Here is a 25000-nt window from a genome sequence, read left to right on the forward strand (position 1 = left end):
GCTTAGGCAATTCTCTTGCCTCAGCCTCCAGCTGGGATTATAGGCGCCCGCCACAACACCCAGCTATTTTTTGTTGCAGTTTGGCTGGGGCCGGGTTTGAACTCACCACCCTGGGTACATAGGGCTGGTGCCCTACTCATTAAGCCACGGGTGCCACCCAAACATCTTTTCATTTTTATTATTTTTTTACTTTTAAATTATTTTGTTAAAAGTTGAGATACAAACACACACATTAGCCTAGACATACACAGGGTCAGGCTCACCAACATCATTGTCTTCACCTCCCTATCTTGTCCCACTGGAAGGTCTTCAGGGGAGTGGAGGGAGTGGGGTTGGGAAAGGGAAGAGCAGAGAGAGGGAAAGAGGGAGGGGGTGAGAGTCATGGTATGTGACACACCTTTTTAGGGTGGGGCACAATTATAAGTGGGACTTTACCTAACAAATGCAATAACTATGACTGTAACCTGGTTCTTTGCACCCTCAATGAATCCCCAACAATAAAAACAAACAAACAAACAAACAAACAAACAAACAAAAAACATGTGGAGCTGTCATATCCTGTGATAATCATGCTTTCTTCTGGAATGTCTCCTGAAGGACCTTCCTGAGGCTCTTCTTAAGGAGGTATCTTTCTTTCCAAAAATACACACTATAATAGTAATAATAATAATAAACCCACTATGATGTTATGATGGCTACAATGTCACTTGGTGATAAGAAATTTTCAGCTTCATTATAGTCTTATGGGAGCACCGCCCTATATGTCGTCTGCTGTGTACCAAAATATTGTTATGTAGTGCATGAGTGCCAGTATTTAAAACAAGGAGGGGATTCTTGTAGGAAAAAGCAAAGAGCAAATGAAGTTGTATATACAGTTAATTCTTTATGTGTTATTTTGGAAGACTTGGTAAGGAAGTAAAAGTTTGTGGGATTAAAAATTGAAGATATTCTGAAGAGAAGTTATTATTTCATTCCATTGAGAATCAGAGTGCTACTTTTAAATGTATTCTGTTCTTTTATGGAAATGAATGCAATTTATGTAAAATTGTGGTTGTGTTTGGGAAAGGAAGGCTTTTTCAAATTCTCTGAGGTTCCGATGTAAAAAGAAATGAGAATCTAAGCCTTCTCACAAGTCTTCTCTATTCATTAAAGTGAATAATGGTGACAACAATCAAGCCTGAATTAGGTCAAGAAATTGTAATTCCAGTACAGAAACCATAAACACTTCCTATTACTGGCCATTTGACTAACACTTTCCAGCAGATAAAGAAAAAATAGTGCCTCTGGAGATAAGAAGTAAATCAGTCACACATAGAATATTATATATTTCACATTTTCCATCTTTGTTGCGATTTATCTCTTATAATTTATCTCTGCAAATGAGGCAAAAACTATATTGTGAACCTGGCTCTCTAAAAAATTTTCTCAAAAACTCACATACATTGAGAGCAGGCTACTTGAAATAAGTTATTATCATCACACATTCTCAAAAGAAGTATTTCACAAAGATAAACAATGAATGCTAAGCAGTGGTCCAAACAATGGTGTGGTTATTTATGTATGATGTTTATATTCACTATCAAATATTAACATATATTTATGTTTGCATTATGAATGCATGTATGTGTATGAGTATCATTTCAACACATATTATCAAAACAAAATTCTTTAAATAAGGCTAATACTTGTACAAAAGAAATGCACTTTAATATGGCAGTGTTAAGACCCATTAATAAGGCACATGCTGAAAACTAAATTATTTTAGCATTATAAAAATTTTTATGAAACTATGTAAGGTCAAATATGGTCTTACTGAAATTAATTTGGCTTTAAAGATGGAACCATAAATTCCGTTGAACGGTCAAAATGGTGTAACTTTGGACAAATCATTAAAATGATTACAGCTTCACATGTCTTTGTTTCATAATTTTCTAATTTACAAGTAGATTACATGATAAAAGATGGTGAATAAACTGAAAGATTTTGGCCTAGACAGACCCTCTCAGTCTGTCTTAAATTGTAGTTTCATTCATAGTATCTATAATTATTTATTTATTTACTTATTTTCTATTTCTCTTTCCCCCATATGTTCCTAGTCCTAAAACATGGTAGACACACAAAAAATATGTGTGGAGTAACCCAGAATGCTCATGGTGAAACTTGTCTAATCGTGCTCTGTAAATAAGTTTGAACAGACTTCACAATCAGTGACTTCTTTTTACGATGTTATTATTTATACAGAGGAACCCTTCCTTTACCACAACTCCAGAAGCTAAATTGGACTTGGCATTTGCACAGTGAATCTCAACTCTTTTCTAATCTGCCTACTCTTTACAGTAACTTAGCACTTTCCTTCCTATTAAAGAATAAGAAAGGCACTGCTTCTCTTAAAAGGCTAACTGCACCATCAATTTTTCTGCTCTTTTCTAACTCAGTCTTTTTTTTTTTTTTTTTTGCATCTTCAATCTCTCTATTTCCATAGACTCTTTTCCATGTCCAGGATTTAGATATTGTTACTTTCCCACAACCTTATAAAAAACCTTGTCTGACCTTGTTTTCTGAGAAAGTTATTGCACTCTGCCTTGTTTTTATTCAGCACATTCACCTCTCCCCATCCTCCCCATATTTTATTGCCTTCATTACTACCCTTCACCATCATTCTTTAGCTTGTAAAAACATGGCTGACTTCTTAACATTTTCCTGAAACTGTTCCCAGAAGAACATTAAATGTCAAGACCTCTCATCTTCTTTAGTCAAGACTTATAAATAACATTTTAATGCACATATTAGTTAAGAAAGTCTCACCATTGTAACAAACAAACCCTTCAGTTTCGGTGGCAGCTAAACACTGTGGAATTTTCATTCTCATTCATGTAATGGACTCATGGAGATTTTTTTAAAAATGAGCATTCCATAGCTGATCATTGGGAATGGAAGCAGAGAAAAATTGTGAAAGTGGAACTTACTCTGCAAAGACACAAAGATGTGTTAGTTATTTCCTACATCAAAAAAAAAAAAAAGAAAGAAAGAAAGAAAGAAAAGAAAATCAAGCAAAGTGAAATGTAAAAGGAAAAGAGTGAAAAATATTTTGAAAGAAAATAATAACTATGAATGACAGAAAAAAAATAAAAATAAATGGCAATGGCAGGTGTGCGTGGTCCACACTGTCATCCTGGGACCCCGGGTGAAAGCAACTCAGCGATTTTCAATATTTACCTTTTTCAACAAGTTGCCCAGATGGCCCTAAGAGTTCTCATCCATGTCATCAGCTGCATGAACACTTAGAGTCACAGGTGGAAAGTTTAATGGCCAGGGTGAAGAAGTGGTATCCGTAGTTCACAATTCATCCTCTAGAATTCACTTCCACTGCTGCATTTAACTGTAAGGTGGGACTGGGAAATGGACTCTTGTTGTTGGCCCAGAAAGAGGAAACACAGGTTTAAAGATGCATTTGTGAGTTCCTGCCATCCCTTCTTGAAAAATGTCTTTTCTCTTGTCTTCCATATTTAATCTTTTCTCTCTCTCTTTTTTACCACAGCCTTTCTCACCAATACACCAGATGGTCAGAATCAGTGCCCTTGATTCTTCAGATCAGTGGAATACTATGTGCTTTCAGTGAGTTTATTTGATTCTATGACTTCAAATAATATGACCATGTGAAATTTGGTCTCCGGTCTTATTTCTTCTGATATAGAATCACATTACTAATTGGTATCTGCACATCTGTTATTAATAATCTGTGACTCCTGCAATCTAACACAGTGTAACACACACCTCTCACCTTCTCCACCTCTCACTTGATCCTTCAGTATTTTCTTCCTTTTTTAACTTAGGATGAGGAAATTATATTATTCTTTTCACTTTACAGTGTCTTCTTTCACTGTCAATGGGGAGACATGAGTTACTATTTACTTGAACTTTCCTAATGATCTCCTACTTGGCACACGCCACCCTACCTGTCCCTATTCTGATGCACCTTATGCTGAATGTATTGTCTTTAAGTATTATATATTTGGTTGTGGCCCTCTTTACTACACATTTTAAAAATTCTTATATTTTAAGTTTTTATATTTCAGAATATTCTGGAGTAACCATGTTCTGGTTACTTAATTTGCTTTTGTACAATTTAAGTCTAAGTTTTAAATGCACCTTTCACCTAAAATGTGTGCATTGCTCAACAGGTGTAAATTAACACAGTCCTTCCTTTCCCATCCCACTTACTGGACTCTGTTGAGTTTTACTTCCAAACACACACATAAATATTGATTGTCCAGTTCCAGTTTAGTATTGAGTACATCTGGTATTTGCTTTTCCATCCTTGCAATACTTCACTTAGAAGAATGGTCTCCAGTTCCATCCAGGTCATTACAAAAGATATTAGGTCATCATTATTTGGTGGCTGAGTAGTACTCCGTGGTATACATGTACCACATTTTATTAATCCACTCAAGTATTGATGGGGATTTGAGTTGTTTCCACATCTTTGCAATTGTGATTGGTACTGCTATAAACATTCCGGTGCAAGTGGCTTTATCATTAAATGTCTTTGTTTCCTTTGGGTAAATGCCCAGTAGTGGGATTGCTGGATCAAATTTTAGGTCTACTTTTAGTTCCTTGAGGTATCTCCCCACTACTTTCCATAGAAGTTGTACTAGTTTGTAGTCACACCAATAGCGTATAAGTATTCCTTTTTTTCTGCATCCACGCCAGCACTTGTTTTTCGACTTTTTGACAAGAGCCATTCTCACTGGAGTTAGGTGATATTTCACTGTAGTTTTGATTTGAAGTTCCCTAATGATTAGAGATATTGAAAATTTTTTCACATGTTTGTTGGCCATGAAACTATCTTCATTTAAAAAGTCTCTGTTCATGTATTTTGCCCCCTTTTTTAATGGGGTTTGATTTGCTTGATTTTCTGATTTGCTTGAGTTCTTGTGGATTTTGGTTATCAGCCCTATATCAAATGTATAGCATGCAAATATTTTCTTCCGTTCTGTGGACCGTTTATTGATTATGTGCCTGACTGTGCATAAACATTCTGATTTGATCAGGGACCATTTGATCCTTTTTTCTGTTTCTGTGATTACTTTGGTGGTCTTCTTCTGTGATTACTTTGGTGGAATTCTTTCCCAGGTTGACATTTGTAAGAGATTTTCCAACATTTTCTTCTAGAATTCTTATAGTTTTATGCCTTAGGTTTAAATCTTTAATCCATTGTTAACTGATTTTTGTGAATGATGAGAGGTGTATACCTTGTTTCACTATTTCTCATGTAGTTATACAGTTTTCCCAGCACCATTTATTAAATAGGAATCCTTTCTCCCAGCATATGTTTTTATCTGCTATGTCAAAAATCAGATGAGAATATGAGGATGGTTTCATCTCTGGGTTCTCTGTTCTGATCTGTAGGTCTAAGTCTCTATTTTTGTACCACTACCATGCTGCTTTGGTTATTATAGCCTTGCAGTATAAAGTCTGGTAAAAGGATGCCACCCACTTTGTTCTTATTATGTAAGAATGCCTTGGTTGTTTGGTATCTTTTCTGGTTCTTTATGAAGTATGGAACTTTTTTTTGTAAATCTGTAAAAAAAATATGGCATTGGCATTTTAATGGGAGATCACATTGAATCTGGAAATCACTTTGGGTAGTACAGCCATTTGAACAATGTGGATTCTGTGGATGCAAAAGGATGATGTGTTTTTCCATCTGGTAACATTCCCTACACTTTTTTTTTTAAGTTTTTGGTTGGGGCCAGGTTTGAACCTACCACCTCCAGTATACAGGGCCAGCGCCCTACTCACTGAGCCACAGATGCTGCCCCTTCCCTGCACTTTCTTTCCTCACCATTTTATAGTTTCCCTTATAGTGGTCTTTTACCTCCCTAGTTAAAACATTCCTAAGTGTTTATTTATTTATGTTTGTTGTTGTTGCAATTGAAAAGGATATTCCATCTTTGATTTGATTCTCAGCTTGACTGTTGGCATATATGAAGGCTACTGATTGAGGTACATTGATTTTGTAACCTGAGTCATTGCTGAATTTATTTATCAATTCCAGGAGTCTCTTGAGTGGATCTTTTTGGTTAGCCAGATACAAGATTATGTTGTCAGGAAAGGGAGATAGGTTGACCTCTTTGTTACCCACTTGGATACCCATGATTTCCTTCTCTTGCCTGATTGCTCTGGCTAGACTTCCAGCACTATGTTGAACAGAAGTGGAAACAGTGAGCAACCTGTCTGGTTCCCGTTCTAAGCAGAAATGTTTTCCGTTTTCTCCTTTCAATTTGATATTGGCTGTGGGTTTGTTGTACATGGATTTTATAATTTTGAGGTAAGTCACATTTATGTTATTTTATGAGGCATTCTTATCATAAAAGGGTGCCAAATTTTGTCAAATACTTTTTCTGCATTTATTAAAAGGATCATATGTTCCTATTTTTTGCATCTATTCATGTGGTGTATTACATTTATCGATTTGTGTATTTTGAACCATCCTTGTGTCTCTCAGATAAAGCCCACTTGGTCATGATTAGTTATTTTTTTTATGTGCTACTGAATTTGGTTTGCTAAGATTTTATTGAGAATTTTTGCATGTAAATTCATAAGGGATATTTATTGTAGTTTTATTTTTTAGTTGTATCCTTTTCTGGCTTTGGCATCAAGATGATATTGGCTTCATGTAACAAGTTAGGGAATGTTATGTTCTCAATGTTATGGAATCATTTTTATAGTATAGGTACGAAATCTTTCTTGTAGGTTTGATAAAATTTGGGTGTGTAACCATCTGGTCTGAGATTTTTATTTGTTGGAAGATTTTTTATTTCTTCTTCAATTTCCACGCTGTACATGGAAAATTTATTTATAAAAGCACAAGAAGGACTAATGAGTTACTGTGTAATAACTCAATAATCTTTCTTGTACTTTTATAAATAGTCAAAGTTATTCTCTCAGATGCATAGGTGCAAAGATTTTTATTTGCCGAAATTCATACTTTTAGTAAGTTCTAGAGACCTTTGGGTAATTCTGTCTCTAGGATGGAAAGAAGGTGATTGGGTAGGTCTGTCTATTGGATCTCTGGTTTGTCCAAAACCCAGAGAACACATGTTAATTATTTTTCTATGCTATCTTTCCATACAACATTTCTCAGTGGAAGTGAGAGGGGGAGAAGAGAGTATTCTAGATTATAAGGGAGGAAAAATATAGAAAAAAATAAGTCATTTGCATTGATTAGTATTTTTGAGTGTTCAAAACCAAGGATTTAGATTAAGGCAATAGTACATAGGTGATATGCAATGTTTTTGAGGAGAAAATAAAATTATTTGAGATGCGATATTTGGAAAATAAGTGTGATCATGGTGTGAAGATGGAATTAAATGAGTAAAGAGGAAGGAAAACAAATTACAGTCATATCTCAGAAATATAGTTACAGAGCAGTACAACAAAATAAATATTTCAAAGCAGTGAATCACACACATTTTAGAGTTTTCCAGTGGATATAAAACTTACGTTTGCACTATGCTGTAATCTATTAAGTATGCAAGATTGTTACATCTAAAAACGCAATGTATACACCTTAACTATAAAATATTTTATTGCTGCAAAATGCTAAAAATGAGCTGATCCTTTAGGGAGTAGTAATCCTTTTGCTTGTGGAGGGTCTTGCCATGATATTGATAGCTGCTAATTGATCAAGGTGGTGTTTGCTGCGTGTTGAGGTGGGTGTGGCAATTTCTTAAAACAAGACCATAGTGAAATTTGCTGCACTGATTGTCTCTTCCTTTCATCAAAGTCGTCCTTGTAGCCTGCAATGCAGTTTGACAGTACTTTTTTTTCATAGTATAACTTCATTCGAAATTGGAGTCAGTTCTCGAAAAACCTGCCACTCATTTCAACTAGGTTTATGTGACATTCTAAATCCTTTGTTGTATTTCAACAATGTTCACAGCATCTACATCATGATGAGATTCCGTCAAGGAACTACTTTGCTCATCCATAAGAAAACTTCTTATCCATACAAGTTTTACTGTGAGATTGCAGCGGCAATTTAGTCACATCCTTTGGGTTCTGCTTCTAATTATAGTTCTCTTGCTATTTATTTATACCACATCGGTAGGTACTTAATCCATTGAAGTTTTAAACACTTCAAAGTCATCAATAAGCCATAGGATCAATTTCTTCCAACAAACTTCTGCTAATGTTAGTACAAACATTTTTGTCTCCTCCTAAGAATGGCTAGTTTTCTTAATGGTGTCTAGAATGGTGAATCATTTCCAAAGATCTTTTCTTTTCTTTATTTCAAATTTATATGCAGGTACAAACAATTAGATTATAATGTTTGTATTTGTCAGGGAGTGTCCCTCTTGCAGTTGTGTCCAATACCCAGGAGGTGTGCCATATACCCTTACATTGTGTCCATCAGGTGGGAGCACACCAATGCTTCTCCCTGCCCCCCTCTTCCCTCTTTCCCCTCCCCCATCCACTCAATTTGAATTGACTTGAATTTTTCTCCTATGTGGACGTGTATTAGTTCATCTACTGACTTCATATTGGTATTGAGCACATTGGATACTTGCTTTTCCATTTTTGTGATACTTTACTAAGAAGAATGTGCTTCAACTACCTGCAGCCTAGTACAAAAGATATAAAGTCTCTGTCTTTTTTATCACTGAATAATATTTCACAGTATACATATAGCATGGTTTATTAATCCATTACTGGTTTGATGGACACTTGTGTTGTTTCCGCATCTTAGTGACTATAATTTGAGCTGCAATAAACTATCGAGTGCAAATGTCCTTATGATAAAATGATGTTTTTTCTTCCAAGTAGATGCCTATTCATGAGATTGTGGGATGAAATGGAAGGTTTATTTTGAGTTCTTTGAGGATCTTCATAATGTCCAGAAGGTTTTCAATTTATTTAGCCCAGAGTCCATAAAAACAATCAATGTCACAGCAGCCTTACAAAAGTCCTAAATAAGAAGACTTGAAAGTTGAACTTTCTCTTTGACCCAGGGGCTACAGAACGGATGCTGTGTTAGTGGACATGAGAAGACCATTAGTTGCCCTGTAAATCTTCACCAGAGATCTTGGATGACTAGGTACCTTGCCAATGTGCAGTGATATTGTGAAAGGAATTTTATTTTTGAGCAGTATCTCCCAGATGGCATCTTCTTCTAATGTAAGGCTCTTTCATGTCCATTGTAACTCTGTGGTTAAGCATAGCCCCTTCATCAGTTATTTTAGTTAGATCCTCTAGATAACTGGCTGCGTCTTCTGCATCAGCACTTGCTGCTTCTATGTTATAGAAATGGCTTCATTTCTTAAATTTTATGAAACAACTTCTGCTAGCTTTAAACATTTCTTGTCAAGAGTTCTCATCTCTACTAAACTTCACAGACTTGAATAAGAATTAGGGCCTGACTTTGCTCAAGATTAGGTTTTGGCTTATGGGAATTTTGCAGGTGGTTTAAACTTTTATCCAGGTCAATAAAACTTATTCTATTTTGAGTATTTTGAAAACTTTCTCCATATCAGCTGTTGGGTTTTTGTCATTTGTGTGTTCGCTGGAGTAGCACTTTTAATTTCCTTCAAGAACTTTTCCCTTACATTAACACTTGGCTCCCTGTTCAGTGTAGGAAGCCTTGCTTTTGGCCTATCTCAGCTTTCAACATGCCTTAACTACATCTTGATTTTGATTTAAAGTGAGAGAGCTGTGACTCTTCCTTTCAATTAAACACTGAAATGCCATTGCAGAATTATTAATTGGCCTGATTTTAACATTGTTGTGTTTCAGAGAATGGGAGACACCCCCCCCCAAAAAAAAGAAGAGAGATAGGTTGGTGGAGCAGTCAGAATGCACAGATGTTTATTAAGTTTTCCATCTAATATGAGTGTGGTTGTGAAACCTTCAAATAATTAAAATAGTAACATTAAAGATGAATGACCACAGATTATCAAAACAGATCTAATAATAATGATTAAAAAGTCTGAGATAATGCAATAATTACAAAAAGGTGACCCAGAGACGGGATGTGATCACCTGCTGTTCTACAGACTTTCTAGATACCAGACTGCTACAAACCTTTAATTTGTAAAAAATGTAACATTTCTAAAGCATAATAAAGTGAAACATAATAAAACAAAATATGCTGGTTTTACAAAATCAGGGGAAGGGGGATGATAACCTCCATTAATGTCAATTTATACATGATAGCCGTGTCTGTCTTCTTTTTTTTTTTTTGTAGAGACAGAGTCTCACTTTATCACCCTCGGTAGAGTGCCATGGCATCACACGGCTCACAGCAACCTCCAACTCCTGGGCTGAAACGATTCTCCTGCCTCAGCCTCCCGAGTAGCTGGGACTACAGGCGCCCGCCACAACGCCCAGCTATTTTTTGGTTTGCAGTTCAGCCAGGGTCGGGTTTGAACCTGCCACCCTCGGTATATGGGGCCGGCGCCTTACCGACTGAGCCACAGGCGCCACCCCGGTGTCTGTCTTCTAATGAAATGGATACTTGCTGGGCCCCTGAACTGCTGTGCAGCTCCTGACAGGATGCTTTTCTTCTGTTACTGTGTATCATGGTCTCCCAAGCAGGATATCACTATTTTCATGCCATCTACATGATTTACTGCTTATATAACATCTATTTCAGTATTCTTCTTAGGTCAGTGACTCTCATGAAGTACCCTATTTTGAAAATCATATATGGGGGTCACTATGAAAATTTTGAGACAGACTATAATATAGTCTATTATTTCACTGCCAGTAAATACAATTGACAGCGTATTTTCTGATTTACCTGTATGAGTTTCAACCTGCTGGGTTTATCAGTGTTTATCAGTGTTGCTGGGAGGGACTCATTTGTTTCTGTCTATGCAGATTTTACATTTTTTGATTTTTTTGTATCCCAGATATTGGTGGAAACAATTAAATGCTTTTCATCTGTATCCACAAAAAATATCAAAGCAGATATAAAAATCATAGCATCTTTAAAAATCATCATAGTGTGGTTTAACTGAAATTGTTCGAGTGATAAGAATAATCACACATTTATTTAAGGCATTCTTGGTGCAAATTCTTGAACATATAAATTAATCATGATTCCTTTAAATCTGCATTCTTGCAATTTGGATGAATTAAATTTCTCATTAATTAAATTGCTGGGGCCTTTATTTTGATATGGTATTCTTATTTGCCTTCTAATTACTTTAGTTCTTATGGTTTTCCTTAAATTCCATCAAAAAGTTATTTTAAAATCATATTTCAAATGGGACTTCTTGTGGTGATGTGAGGGACAAGGGCTAAGAATTTATCATCCTGGAACAATCATATCCATAGTGAAGAAAAGACAGTTGAGGGGGAAAATGTCCTATCTCTGTATCTACAGATTATCTCAGTAACAGAATCACTTCCCCTTGTCCTTCAGCTTGCATGCCACGTCCAGGGTAGCTTCTTTAATGTTCTTGATTGTTAGGAACGTTAGGGATATCCTCGGATACGGGAAGACAGACAGACAAATAGAGCATTTTCAGTATTGAGACCAAACCTCAGATAAGATGATCATAACCCTGACCTACGTGGTTGCTCCTCTTTTACTGGCCTCTTCTAACTCTTTCTTTTCCTTTATTTCATGGGTCACTGTCCTGACCTCTTCCAGTAGTCTGTCCATGACCCTGATAAATCCCGTTACTACAGTTCACGAACATTTGCCATGAGCTAGGTACTTTGCTAAGCCCTGTTTAGGCACAATTTTATTTAATCCTCACAACAATCCAGAGAGATTGATAGTATTATCCCTAAGAAAACTGGGATTCAGAAAAGTTGAGTTGAATAGCTTGCCCAAAATCATTCAGTGTTCAGGTGGCAAAGCTGGTATTCCTATCCATTCTGTCTAATCCAAAGCCTGGGCTACTGTTTTATTTATTTATTTTTTTTGTAGAGACAGAGTCTCACTGTACGGCCCTCGGGTAGAGTGCCGTGGCGTCACACGGCTCACAGCAACCTCTTAACTCTTGGGCTTACGCGATTCTCTTGCCTCAGCCTCCCGAGCAGCTGGGACTACAGGCACCCGCCACAACGCCCGGCTATTTTTCTATTGCAGTTTGGCCGGGGCCGGGTTTGAACCCGCCACCCTCGGCATATGGGGCCGGCGCCCTACTCACTGAGCCACAGGCGCCGCCCTGCCTGGGCTACTTTTAAAACACAAGTAGGATTTAAGAATCATGAATAAATTTGCCAATGATCAAGACAGACCATGGTTGTGAGAAAGAAAAAATCGGCTGAGTCAGGTTGCAGTCTGTGATTTTTCCTTATAGACACAGGGTGCTGAGTAGGGGACCGTCTCGGGAGGAACTGTGAAGCTGGCAAGGGTTATCGTCAGCTTTGGTTCAGCCTTTCATTGTCTAATCTACTTATGCTCCTGTGACAGCTAGTGGCCTTATGCTGTGCCATGCTTCTCGTGTCATGACAAACAGTATTAAAGGAACTCATTTTTCCTGAGGTATGACAGAGGTTTTATCCTTTTTAGAGAAATTTGCATTTTTAAAAGAGAACATGAAACAATCACAGGTGTTAAGAAATAAGCTGAAAAAGTGAAATTTTGAGGTTGAGACTGACTGGGAAAGGTGCAGGTTAGGTCTGGGCCACCACCGCTGGCCTTTCAAGTCACACCTGATCAGGCATTGTAGTCACCTGCCAGTTAGCCCTGCAGGTGAAGCTGAGTCTGCACTATCTTACTGCTTATTGACAGGAAGCATGCTGCCTGGCGAATTTTGTTTTGTCTTTGACCATCATTGTTGTGACCTAACATAGGTACCGTTGTCAAGTTGATAGACCCACAGATATATTCACTGTCACCTAAATTAATGGAAAATTACTTAAATCCCTGTTCTTTAGGAAAATACTGATCTAATCAAATTTCTTAAAATAAAAAATAAGTATCCGAATACACTTTTAGTAGCAATTTAATTTATTAGACTTTATTACATAACCTTGAAATTTGTCAAAGGAATAATTCTTGGAAAATCCACACATCATTGTCTATGTATATTTGTATCTTACTACATGTGATTCAAAGTGTTTGTTTACATTCTTGATGCCTTAAGAAATTACTGGGAACGAGAATTTGCCCCTATGCCCCTTGTATGTGTTAGAACTAGGTAACAGTGAGATGAAAAATCTAGAAGCTAGATTTTTCTCAGTAAACAATGTTTGGCTAAGCATAAAGATTAATGCCACTTCAACTCTGTCATGATGATAATCTGGTTGTATCTGTACTTACAAGTAGAAAGAGGAAATGAAAGAAAATCACCAACTTGTTCTTTAAATGTAGGTCAATTATATTTTGTGCCAATGAGGGGAAATGAATCGCCTTCTGATTAAATAAATTTTTGATGCCTCAGAATAAGTTTCTAAGAGTGTCAATGTTGTTTAAAAACGTCAACAAAAACCACAAACTGCCTCTGTGGCTGTATTTATGATTAGTTAAAGTATATAACACATCACATCAAAACCAATAGAAATGCAGGCTTCTAACAAGCATAAGCTACACCCCACTCCACCAGCACCTCTCAGATCCAGTGATTAGTTCCACATCAGTCCACGTACGTAAAAGCTTTGTCAGTAATAGACGTCATGTGATCAATGAATCTTGTCTGCAAGGACAAATCGAGGTTTGCTTTTGAGATTTATAATGAAACAACAAAAAAATAGTTTTTGGCAGCAAATGTTAGGCCCACTGGCAATGAATCTGATTCTTGCCGTGGTGAAAAGATAATTGGTTCAGGAAAAATGTGATTAGGTTTTTTCCCTCTAGAAATCACACAGGATTGAACTTTTTCGATTCAGTCTTAGAGGAGACATGCACAAATCTGAGAGGCCCCACGGCCGCAGACTTGCTGCGCTTCTATCCATCACATGGCCAGGCAGAAGCTGAGGCCAGAGGTGAAGCTTGTCAGGCACATGCTGCCATGTGAGTCATGTGAGTGACTTCTGCAATTACCCGGTTGGTCGGGACAGGCCGGAGAAGGATGCGTGGGCAGCCTCGGTCAGCCAGGCAGGGGTACAGATCAGCGAGGAGCTCAGAGGGAAGGGCACACCGAGTATGGAACTTCAGAGTCAGTTGGCCCATGATGGACAGGTCAAACTTTAAAAGAAAGCTAAGCTGAAACCCTCTGATTCTGAAGAAACCCTCTGATTCTGAAGATCAGCCTCTCTGACTTGGAACCGACATAATGGACTCACAATCATAAGCCGAGTTGTCAGAAATACTTTTCTACAACTAAAAGATCCTTAGCTTTAGAACTTGGGAGAAGAGATGGCGTTCCCTGGGCTGCTTCTCCTCTTCAAAGCACACTGGCCTGGGATGCGTGGGATTTGATTTTTATGTCAAACTCCCTACTTGCAAATCCTCCATTATGATCCACTGAAATGTTTTCAGACATGGAATCATCCATTTGTCCTTTCTAGTCAAGCATCTGATAAAGTGTGGTAAATGCTGGATCCAAAGATAGCATTATAATGTCCTCATTAGTCCAAAGAGTTTGATGGCATGAGATATTTAAACTCTGCAGAGTCTTTAGAATGCAGATTCTCTCCATGATGTCCTCAGAATTAATAATTCCATCCTTTCTCCCTCTGTCTCCCTTAGCCTGTGTGAAGAGGATATCCCTTAATCCATGTTGAAGAGGATATTTCTTTTTTTCCATATTATGTTACTGGGCCCCAACAAGATGCTGCACGGGGCCACTGCCTCCGCCCACGCCTTCTCTTCCCCCAGCTCCTGAGCACGCACTGGCCGCTGCCTTTCCCTGCGAGAGCTCGCTTGTCTAGTCTACCCTCAAATGGGTGGCATAGTTGCCACTTGAGGAAAAGCGTAGACCCAACTGTCAGCAACAAAGCCTGAAACAGAATTAGATGCGACTTGTGCGTTAAAAAGAATTAGACTCCAAAGGAGGAGGAAAAAGTAGCATTGCTTTTTTCTCATAACAGTTACTTATCTCTATTGTGGGGTTCGTTTCCCCTAATTGCTTGAATGAAATCTAGGGCAGGCCGATGGTCACTTTTGGGTAATAGCCCGTTTAGCCCTTGGTCAACAATTATGCCTAGTAAAGTGTCATCAGTACTCTGAACTTAAGTCGCAATTCTTCACCTCCACTAACTTGAGCCAGCTACTTGTGGCAGGCAGGAATTCTATAGTGGGAAAAGGATATGCTTTCTTTGTTGTCAGGGAATTTTGTCCTGCAAACCTGGATATCAAACTCCTAAAGGTGAACACTCAAGGAAGGATGGAGGGGTTAGGGGCAGATGTCATAGATTTTGCTTTAATCATTCTAGCCACAGTAGATGTTTTAAAACTGCTTTTCACTCACGGGCAGTTCCGTTGGGTTTTCAGAGACATCAGTTCCACGGGTCCCTTCGCTTGCTGTTTGTAAAGAACTAAATATGCCTCCTCCCTCTGCCACTGCTTTCTTGGTAGCCCACCACCACGCAGACTTCCTGAGAAGGAATGTCATTACCATGTTAGGAAAAGTCACTTTCAAAAGGTTCAGAGTGGGTTCACGCCTTCTCTGTCTTCCTGCATCTGTTCCTTGGAAACGGAGTAACTTTGTCCTGTTAGTGCACGTACGATTACTTCTCAAATTCCTGTGCTCTCCTGTGAAGCTGCAGGTCACTTCAGCCAAGCTTTGACTCTTCTCATTCCTCAGGTGGGAGGTGCTGCGCCTTCCAGGTCGGCAGAACTTCAGAATGGTAGCAGTCGCTCAGAAAGGCATCCCTATCACTGGGTAAAAAGAGTGGGGGGGGACACCACTGCCCCTCACAGTGGGTGAGAAATAAGTAAAATAACTCCTCCAACACATTCCAACTCATCTCTTTCACAAACAAAACCTTTTGTTATAGCAGCTTCACTGATCTCTTTTAATGTTACTGCAGCAGGAAAGGTCTGAGACACACACTTTCTCTGACCACACACATCTCTAACCACGCAGCAAACTTTCATTTTAAAGCCAAAAGCCTAGTATGCCCAGGTCTACCTATGTCAGTGGTAGGAGGCGGTGGTAGGAACGCTAGTTTATCACACCCTGAAGCAGAGACCCACCACTACCTCTCATTCAGCTAACACCTCTCTTGCACCATAGTTTAGAAGTTACAATTTCCCCGGCTGCCATCAGTCTAGCTGATACAGAAGTGGTTGTTGTACAGGACCTGCCAATCACTGTATCATTGGGAGAAGATTGTTCTAGAGCACTTGTTAGTCAACATTGATATTAGACTTTCTCTATCATACCTTTCTCAGATCATACCTAAGGATTACAAATATCTTTAAAAAGGAAAAAAAAAAATGTGTGAACTCTTTCCAAAGATGCCGTATCTTTCTCTTTTGCAGATAAAAAATATTACAAATGTAAGTACTTCTCTGCTATTATTCTTATTGTGTGGTTCTCTACCAATGACTAAATAGCTAGATCCAAATAAATTGATACACATTAATACACAAATATATATGGCACAGTAGCTGCATTCTCACCTCTGTACTTAATTCTGAGTTCATTTCACTGATTAAGTGCAATCATTTCTCTTCTATTTTTATTTCTGTTCTGAAGGTAAAATAACAACTCCCCTACTCTTCTGTCTCACATATTTAGAATGTGTACATTTTTTCCCTCTAGTTCCTTTTGAAATTATGAAACAGAATCTATGAAGTAGAACCAGAAGTTGCTCTGGCACTAAATCAGCCCTGACAGAAGGCTGCTGACTTCTCTCTCCTGTTGTTTACAGGGCCCCACGGAATGTTGTTTCACAATGTCCCCACACTCTCTGGGCATCTGTAATTTTTGTCCCTCCAAGCTTAGAGTAGGAAGAGCAACCATGTGGACAGTGGTCAGGCTGGCTCTGAGACGAGAGACAAGTCAAAAGTCCTGAGTATGCAGGCGCACGGCCTTCAGACATATGAAAAAATGCTCATCATCTTTAATCATCAGAGAAATGCAAATCAAAACTACTTTGAGATATCATCTAACTCCAATGAGACTAGCCTATATCACAAAATCTCAAGACCAGAGATGTTGGCGTGGATGCGGAGAAAAGGGAACACTTCTGCACTGCTGGTGGGAATGCAAATTAATACATTCCTTTTGGAAAGATATATGGAGAACACTCAGAGATCTAAAAATAGATCTGCCATTCAATCCTGTAATTCCCCTGCTGGGCATATACCCAGAAGACCAAAAATCACAACATAACAAAGATATTTGTACCAGAATGTTTATTGCAGCCCAATTCATAATAGCTAAGTCATGGAAAAAGCCCAAGTGCCCATCGATCCACGAATGGATTAATAAATTGTGCTATATGTATACCATGGAATACTATGCAGCCTTAAAGAAAGATGGAGACTTTACCTCTTTCATGTTTACATGGATGGAGCTGGAACATATTCTTCTTAGTAAAGTATCCCAAGAATGGAAGAAAAAATACCCAATGTACACAGCCCTACTATGAAACTAATTTGGGACTCTCACATGAAAGCTATAACCCAGCTACAACTTAACAATAGGGGGAAGTGGGAAAGGGGGGGTGGGTAGAGGGAGGGGAATCGGTGGGATCACACCTGTGGTGCATATTACAGGGGTATTTGCGAAACTTGGTAAATGTAGAATGTAAATGTTTTGGCACAGTAACTGAGATAACGCCGGAAAGGCTATGTTAACCAGTGTGATAAAAATGTGTCAAATGGTTTATGAAGTGAGTGTATGATGCCCCATAATCATATCATTGTATACAGTTATGATTTAATAAAAAAAAAAGAAAAAAAAGTCCTGAGTATGTTCTATCCCTTCAGTTTAGAAACTTGGATCACTCAACAGATAAGCTACATGTATGTTCCTGAAGAGAGTGAGGGAGGAGTTACAGAAAGACTAGAAATGTCCACCTGTAAGTTTCCTTTCTGGGCACTGGAAGGGGAGGGCCTTCTCCTCTGTGGCAGTATGAGGAGTGTGAGTGAGTTTCCCCCACTGTGGGGAAAAAACCACTCAATTCACCATCACAAAACTTGAACATGAACTCATATCTGCTACTTATCGGTACTTCTCCCTCGTGAAGGTTATTTACATTTCAGGCTTTGTATTCTCATGAGGAAAATGAGAATGAATTTCTACTTCACAGATGTTTTCTGAGATTATAATTTTCTGAGTGGTGCAATGATGGCACCCAATAAATAGCAGAAAATATGATAATTACAGTAAAAATAGTCTCTTTGAGCTTCAGTTCATATAAACATAACACACATAAGTCATAGGATGGTAGGAAAATTGCATTAAAAATCATGCATCGTATGAAAATACCTGCTACTTAACAAAAGTTTTGTTTTAGAAAATGCCTTTGCCTTTAGTCAAAGAGTGGATAAAGAGCACATGTGTTTTCTATGATCCCGTCCTCCCCTCTTGGTTTTTTACCCTTTCTTTCCTTGGCTCCCAGGGTGGAATCTGCTGTTCCCCACTCAGAGATTTGGGACCCCTGTGCTTCCTTCTCTCTCCTAATAATATACATTATTAGGGAGTGGCTCTATTATATGGTATATTGTATTATGAATATGCATCCCTATACACACAGCAGAGCCTCTCCCTAAAGGTGTGTATTGATGTGTGCTGTACACATATGCACACACTCATGCACAGACATCAGGTATAGCACTATTTGACACATGTAAAATAAACATAATGTGAATTTAAGTGTATTCTTATTTCCCATCATAATTTTTAACTACGAACTCCAAGTTTCGGTTCTTTTTTATGAAAAACTTCTGTGATCATGAAACCTGTAAAATATTTAGAGGTCACTTAAATTAAAAAAAAGTATTATAGAAGACATGTACAATTTTAAAACAACAAAGATTTGAGCCTGAAAAAATATTGCAGGAGATTCGAGGAATTTCTAAAACATCATGTTTAGCTCCTCTGAAGTCATGTGTACAGGCCAACATCTTGATCAGTTACACGCAAAGCAAGCCCTCCTGTCACCTGGGCTACTGGAGAGGATATCTCCCAGGTTATTATTTAAGTTCATTTACAGGCCTCTGGTATTGGGCCCCCCTGTCACTTTGTCATTTTCAGTCTTGGTCAGAGCAGAGAACTTCCTGGATGAGGCCTGAGGAACTATGAGTTAGGGCAGCTGTCTGTACTCTCTGCTCTCTTACGCAAGGAAGAGCAAAGTTGATAGAACTGTAAAAAGGCACAGGTAGACAGATGGAAATAGCACCAGCACCACTTGGTTTGAAATCTCTGGTGCAAGGCTATTTGTATTGTCTTCCTAAACTCATTTAGTTATGTTTCAGCAAATGTGACGATTAAAATCCACGCAAGCAAACTGGCATCTCTGTTCATCATAAAATGTGGATGTATATCTTGATGCAGAACAAGGATATTTTTGAAAATGCTTGAAATATCAACACAGTGCATTCAGGGTAAAGCATCCAAATGTATTATTCCAGCACTTGTGTCCACTTTTCCGGAGAGGAGGAAAAGCCGAATTCAAACATGTATAAACTGTCTTTTATTGTGCAAATTCTTCAAGCATTTCTTTTTTTAATGTGAGGGTTTGTTTTGCCAGATCTAAAATGACTTCTTAGCAGAAAGGAGAGACTAAATTCTCACATGCTAGAGCATCAGATTTTACATTATAAATGCTACTTCAATGTCAAGAAAACGTTAGCAGAAAAAAATAATAGAAGCCGAGCCTATCAGCAATTCCAAATTAGAAATAATATTGTTAACTAACAGCTATTGCATATTTACTATGTGTCAGGGAATGTTCCTAGTGCTTGACCATGCATTAACTCATTTGAATGAAAGTTAATTTATTATTTAATGGATTACTATTTAATTTATATATAATCACTCGATACATAGTCATTGGTGTGAATTACATATCATATGTAGTGTGCCTTATTCCATGGAGGGTATCTCTAGATTCCTAATTCAAGGTAGGGATCACTCCTAGCAGAGGATTCTGGAAACTGCTGGACCATGAATTTACACGCCCATCTCTACATGCCATTTTGCAAGATCGTTTCCTACTTCTTTCTGAATAAGGAAGAGGACATACAGGGAAGCCCCAGGATTTGCCAAAGTATTATCAATACATAGTGGATAGAAGAAAACCACAACAAGGGGTACAAAGGCACCTTTTCTAATCTCCTCCACCCACCTTTTAGTGCAGCTAAGGTTCTTTTATTCCTTGTAGGTCTTTTCTTCTCCTAAGTCTAAATTCACTGCAGGAGATAAGTAGCTCTCTGGGTTTTTCTCATTCTGCCTTCTCTTCCAGGACTGAAAAAATAAAATGAGGTGACAAGAAGTGGCTTCTGCTATTGAGGAATTTTCTGCAATTTTTCCCTAAGGTAAATTCTACACTTTTAGTCCACATGTCACTAAAATTGGCTGGAAAGTTTATAACTGTTTCTGTATATTTCTTATTGTTCTACCCCAGCTTCTGGGGGCAGAAGGGAGTTACAAAAATTCTCAATATTTTAAACATTTTCTTTTAATTTTTTTTTTTATCTCTAAAGCTACAGCTTAGAAAATAACGTCTGTGGAATAAGGCATGACTGTCTATGATATATAATTCACATTAAGAACATGTATCAAGATTATCATAGCAATATGTGCCTTTATCCCCACGAGGTGGGAGCTCCAAGAGACCAAAGGCTGTCCGAGACTCTCAAGTCTGGAAGTGAGCCCATCTGCCATGGATGATATTTATAACTGATATTTGACAGTATATCTGTGAGGGTATTAAAATTAGTTTTTATTTGTTCCTTTGTTTAGTCTTATAGAGAGATTCTGAGAGTCAGTATAACTCTCCACTTGCCATGTGCAACTTTAATATATAAAAGCTAACTTAAACTTGGTGTGGTCAAAAATGGAATTCTTAATTCTTACCACATTTCTCCTTTTCCACAGACACACATCCAACCTGCTGCTCTTTTCTATTTGGCTTAAAACAAAAACCAAAGGGTTACCTTGGTTGCCTCCTTTCCATAGTTTTCTGTTGTAAGGTTAGTGTCATGTGGTACGGCCTAAAGAATACATTTTCTGACTGCTTAACAAAATTCCATTTCCTTATCATCTCACTAAGAAGATCACAACCCTGTCATTCTGCTGGCACCGGCTTAGGGGACAATGGTCTGGGGAGGAGACCCTGAGTCCTTCCCTTTTACATTGAATCAAGCACAAGAATGGCCTTGTTGCAAGAAATGAGAGTCAGAGTCATTTCCTACACAATCTCAGTTCAGATGCCATTTGAGCAAGAAGTTTTTTTGAAAAATCCAGGTGGGGCCGACTTTGGCTTTGTTATATCTGGATTGCTAGAAAAAGAAAGTCTCTCCTAGTGTGAGAAGCTCTGTTTGGGTGCAGATCTTCCTGTAATTAAATGAATAGCCTTCAACCCCAGGTCAAATCAGAACTGCACAAATCTGAGTGTCAGGGGTAGTTCGCCATACAATTCTGCTTATTTTTCCACACCCCCATGTCTAGTCCACTGGCACCCATTCCACCCATATCAATAAGGTCATCATTATCTCTTGCCTTGACTATAACAGTTATTTATCAAGTGCTTTCTGTGCTTTCAATATCTTTACCATGGCCTCAAACAATTGCCCTCCTCACCAACCCCATAATCTTTTCTTCATAGCAGCAAGGGTTAAGTTTTTAAAATGACATCAGCAATTGATCCAGAAAAACCTTTTGACAATATCCAGCATCTCTTCTTGATCAGAACACTTATGAAAATGGGTATAGAAGGGACATTTCTTAAACTAATAAAGACTATCCACAACAAACCTACAGCCAATATCATATTGAATGGAGTTAACTTGAAACCATTTCCACTCAGATTAGGAACCAGACAAGGTTGCCAATTGTCTCCATTGCTCTTTAACATTCTAATGGAAGCATATAGGGTCAGAGGAAATCAAACTTTCACTCTTCACAGTTGATATGATTGTATATTTGGAAAACACCCGGGATTCTACTACAAAACTCTTAGAAGTGATTAAGGAATACAGCAATGTCTGAGGATACAAAATCAACACCCATAAATCTGTAGCCTTTATATATACCAACAACAGCCAAACTGAAAAAACAATCAAGGACCCTATTCCATTTAGAGTAGCACCAAAGTAGATGAAATATTTGGGAGTTTATCTGAAAAAGAACATGAAAGATCTCTATAAAGAGAACTATGAAACTCTAAGAAAAGAAATAGCTCAAGATGTTAACAAATGGAAAAACATACCATGCTCATGGCTGGGAAAAATCAACATTGTCAAAATGTCTATACTACCCAAAGCAATATACAATTTTAATGCAATCCCTATTAAAGCTCCATTGTCATACTTTAAAGATCTCGAAAAAATAATACATCATTTTACATGGATAGCCATATAATGTCTTGGTCGAATAGCCAAGACATTACTCAGAAATAAAAACAAAGCAGGAGGAATTATGCTACCAGACCTCAGACTATACTGTAAATCAATAGTGATCAAAACAGCATGGTACTGGCACAAAAAAGAGAGGTAGATATATGGAACAGAATAGAGAACCAAGAAATGAACCCAGCTACTTAACGTTATTTGATATTTGACAAGCCAATTAAGAACATTCAATGGGGAAAAGATTCCCTATTTAAGAAATGGTGCTGGGTGAACTGGCTGGTGACCTATAGAAGACTGAAGCTAGACCCACACCTTTCACCATTAACTGAGATAGACTCTTACTGGATTAAAGATTTAAACTTAAGACATGAAACTATAAAAATACTAGAAGAAAGAGCAGGGAAAACTCTTAAAGAAATCAGCTTGGGCAAATATTTTTTGAGGAGGACCCCCGGGCAATTGAAGCTGCATCAAAAATACACTACTGGGGAGGTGGGTAGAGGGAAGGGGATTGGTGGGATTACACCAGCGGTGCATCTTACAAGGGTATATGTGAAACTTGGTAAACAGTCTGTGAAGCTAGTGAATGATGCCCCATGATCATATCAAGGTACACAGCTATGATCCAATAAAAAAAAAAAAACTCAAAAAAAAATAAAATAAATAAATAAATAAATAAAACTTGAGGGAAAAACATTAAAAAAAAATACACTACTGGTACCTGATGAAACTAAAGTGTTTCTGAACAGCCAAGAACATAGTAAATAGAGCAAGCAGACATCCCTCAGAATGGGAGAAGATATTTGCAGGATATTCTCCGACAAAGGTTTAATAACCAGAATCCACATTTGAACTTAAACGTATTAGCAAGAAAAGAACAAGTGATCCCATCTCAGGCTGGGCAAGGGACTTGAAGAGAAACTTCTCTGAAGAAGACAGTTATAACGCCTACAGACACATGAAAAAATGCTCATCATCCTTAACCATCAGAGAAATGCAAATCAAAACTACTTTGAGATATCATCTAACTACAGTAAGATTAGCCCACATCACAAAATCCCAAAACTTGAGATGTTGGTGTGTATGTGGAGAAAAGGGAACTGCACTGCTGGTTGGAATGCAAACTAATATGGTCCTTTAGGAAAGATGTTTGGAAAATACTTAGAGATCTAAAAATAGATCTGAAGAACAGCTCCTCCTTGAGAGCCTCGATCTCCGACTCCAGCTGCAGTTGAGTGATATTGGTGTCATCAATGACCTTGTGGAGCCCATGGATGTCACTCTCCACAGATTGGTGCATGGCCAGTTCTGTCTCATACTTGACTCTAAAGTCATCAGCAGCAAGATGGGCATTGTCAATTTGGAGAATGATGTGGGCATTGTCCACAGAATTTGCAAAAATCTGAGCCCTCAGGTCCTCGATGATCTTGAAGTAATGCGCCCAGTCTCTGACTTGGGGCCCCTTCTTCTCCAGGTGTTCCCGGATTTTGCTATCCAGTCTCCGATTATCAGTCTCCAGGTTCCTCACTCTGTCCAGGTAGGAGGCCAGGCAGTCGTTCAGTTCTTGCATGGTCTCCTCGGTCTGGATGCCCCCTATTCCTGCTAGACCCCCAGAGGAGAACCACAAGGAGGAAGTAAAAGTCCTACAAGTCCAGATTGCCAGCTCTGGGTTGACTGTGGAGGTAGATGCTCTCAAATCCCAGGACCTGAGCAAGATCATGACAGACATGCGGGCCCAGTATGACGAGCTGGCTCAGAAGAACCAAGAAGAGCTGGCCAAGATCTGGTCCCAGCAGGTTGAGGAGAGCACCTCAGTGGTCACCTCACAGTTTGCTGAGGTTGGAGCTGCTAGGATAACGCTCACAGAGCTGACGCATAGAGTCCAGTCCTTGGAGATCGAACTGGACTCCATGAGAAATCAGAAGTCCAGTTTGGAGGACAGCCTGAGGGAGGTGGAGGCCCGCTATGCCTTGCAGATGGAGCGACTCAATGGGGTCCTCCTGCATTTGGAGTCAGAGCTGGCACAGACCTGGGCAGAGGAGTATGAGGCACTGTTGAACATCAAGGTCAAGCTAGAGGCTGAAATCGCCACCTACCACCCGCCACCTGCTGGAAGACGAGGAGGATTTCAACCTTGGTGATGCCCTGGACAGCAGCAACTCCATGCAAACCATCCAAAAGACCACCACCCGCAGGATAATGGATGGCAAAGTGGTGTCTGAGACCAATGACACCAAAGTTCTGAGACACTGAGGCAGTAGAGCAGTGTGCCCTTATGCCAATAAAGAGTTCAGAGGTCACTGGAAAAAATAATAGATCTGCTATTCGATCCTATAACACCTCTACTAGGTATATATCCAGAAGACCAAAAATTGCACTGTAACAAAGATATTTGTACCAGAATGTTTATTGCAGCCCACTTCCTAATTGCTAAGTCATGGAAAAAACCCAAGTGCCCATCAACTCATGAATGGATTAATAAATTGTAGTATCTGTATACCATGGAATATTATGCAGCCGTAAAGAAAGATGGAGACTATACCTCTTTCATGTTTACATGGATGGAGC

General features: G+C 38.5%; 1 protein-coding gene and 1 pseudogene across 1 annotated transcript; one reads left to right on the plus strand and one right to left on the minus strand.

Moving 5' to 3' along the window:
- Positions 1 to 13954: 13954 nt before the first annotated feature.
- LOC128571679 (keratin, type I cytoskeletal 18-like) lies at positions 13955 to 24040 on the minus strand. The gene is made up of 3 exons (XM_053571338.1): positions 23623 to 24040; positions 15372 to 15498; positions 13955 to 14146 (listed from the first exon to the last, which is right to left on the minus strand). Exons 1-3 carry the CDS (start codon positions 24000 to 24002, stop codon positions 13955 to 13957), a joined length of 699 nt encoding a protein of 232 aa, XP_053427313.1. The 5' UTR covers positions 24003 to 24040.
- A 2-nt stretch (positions 24041 to 24042) lies between these two features.
- Positions 24043 to 24728, plus strand: LOC128571680 (keratin, type I cytoskeletal 18-like; annotated as a pseudogene).
- Positions 24729 to 25000: the final 272 nt, after the last annotated feature.

This window comes from Nycticebus coucang, chromosome 19, assembly GCF_027406575.1.
Source record: "Nycticebus coucang isolate mNycCou1 chromosome 19, mNycCou1.pri, whole genome shotgun sequence".
Lineage (NCBI taxonomy): Eukaryota > Metazoa > Chordata > Mammalia > Primates > Lorisidae > Nycticebus > Nycticebus coucang.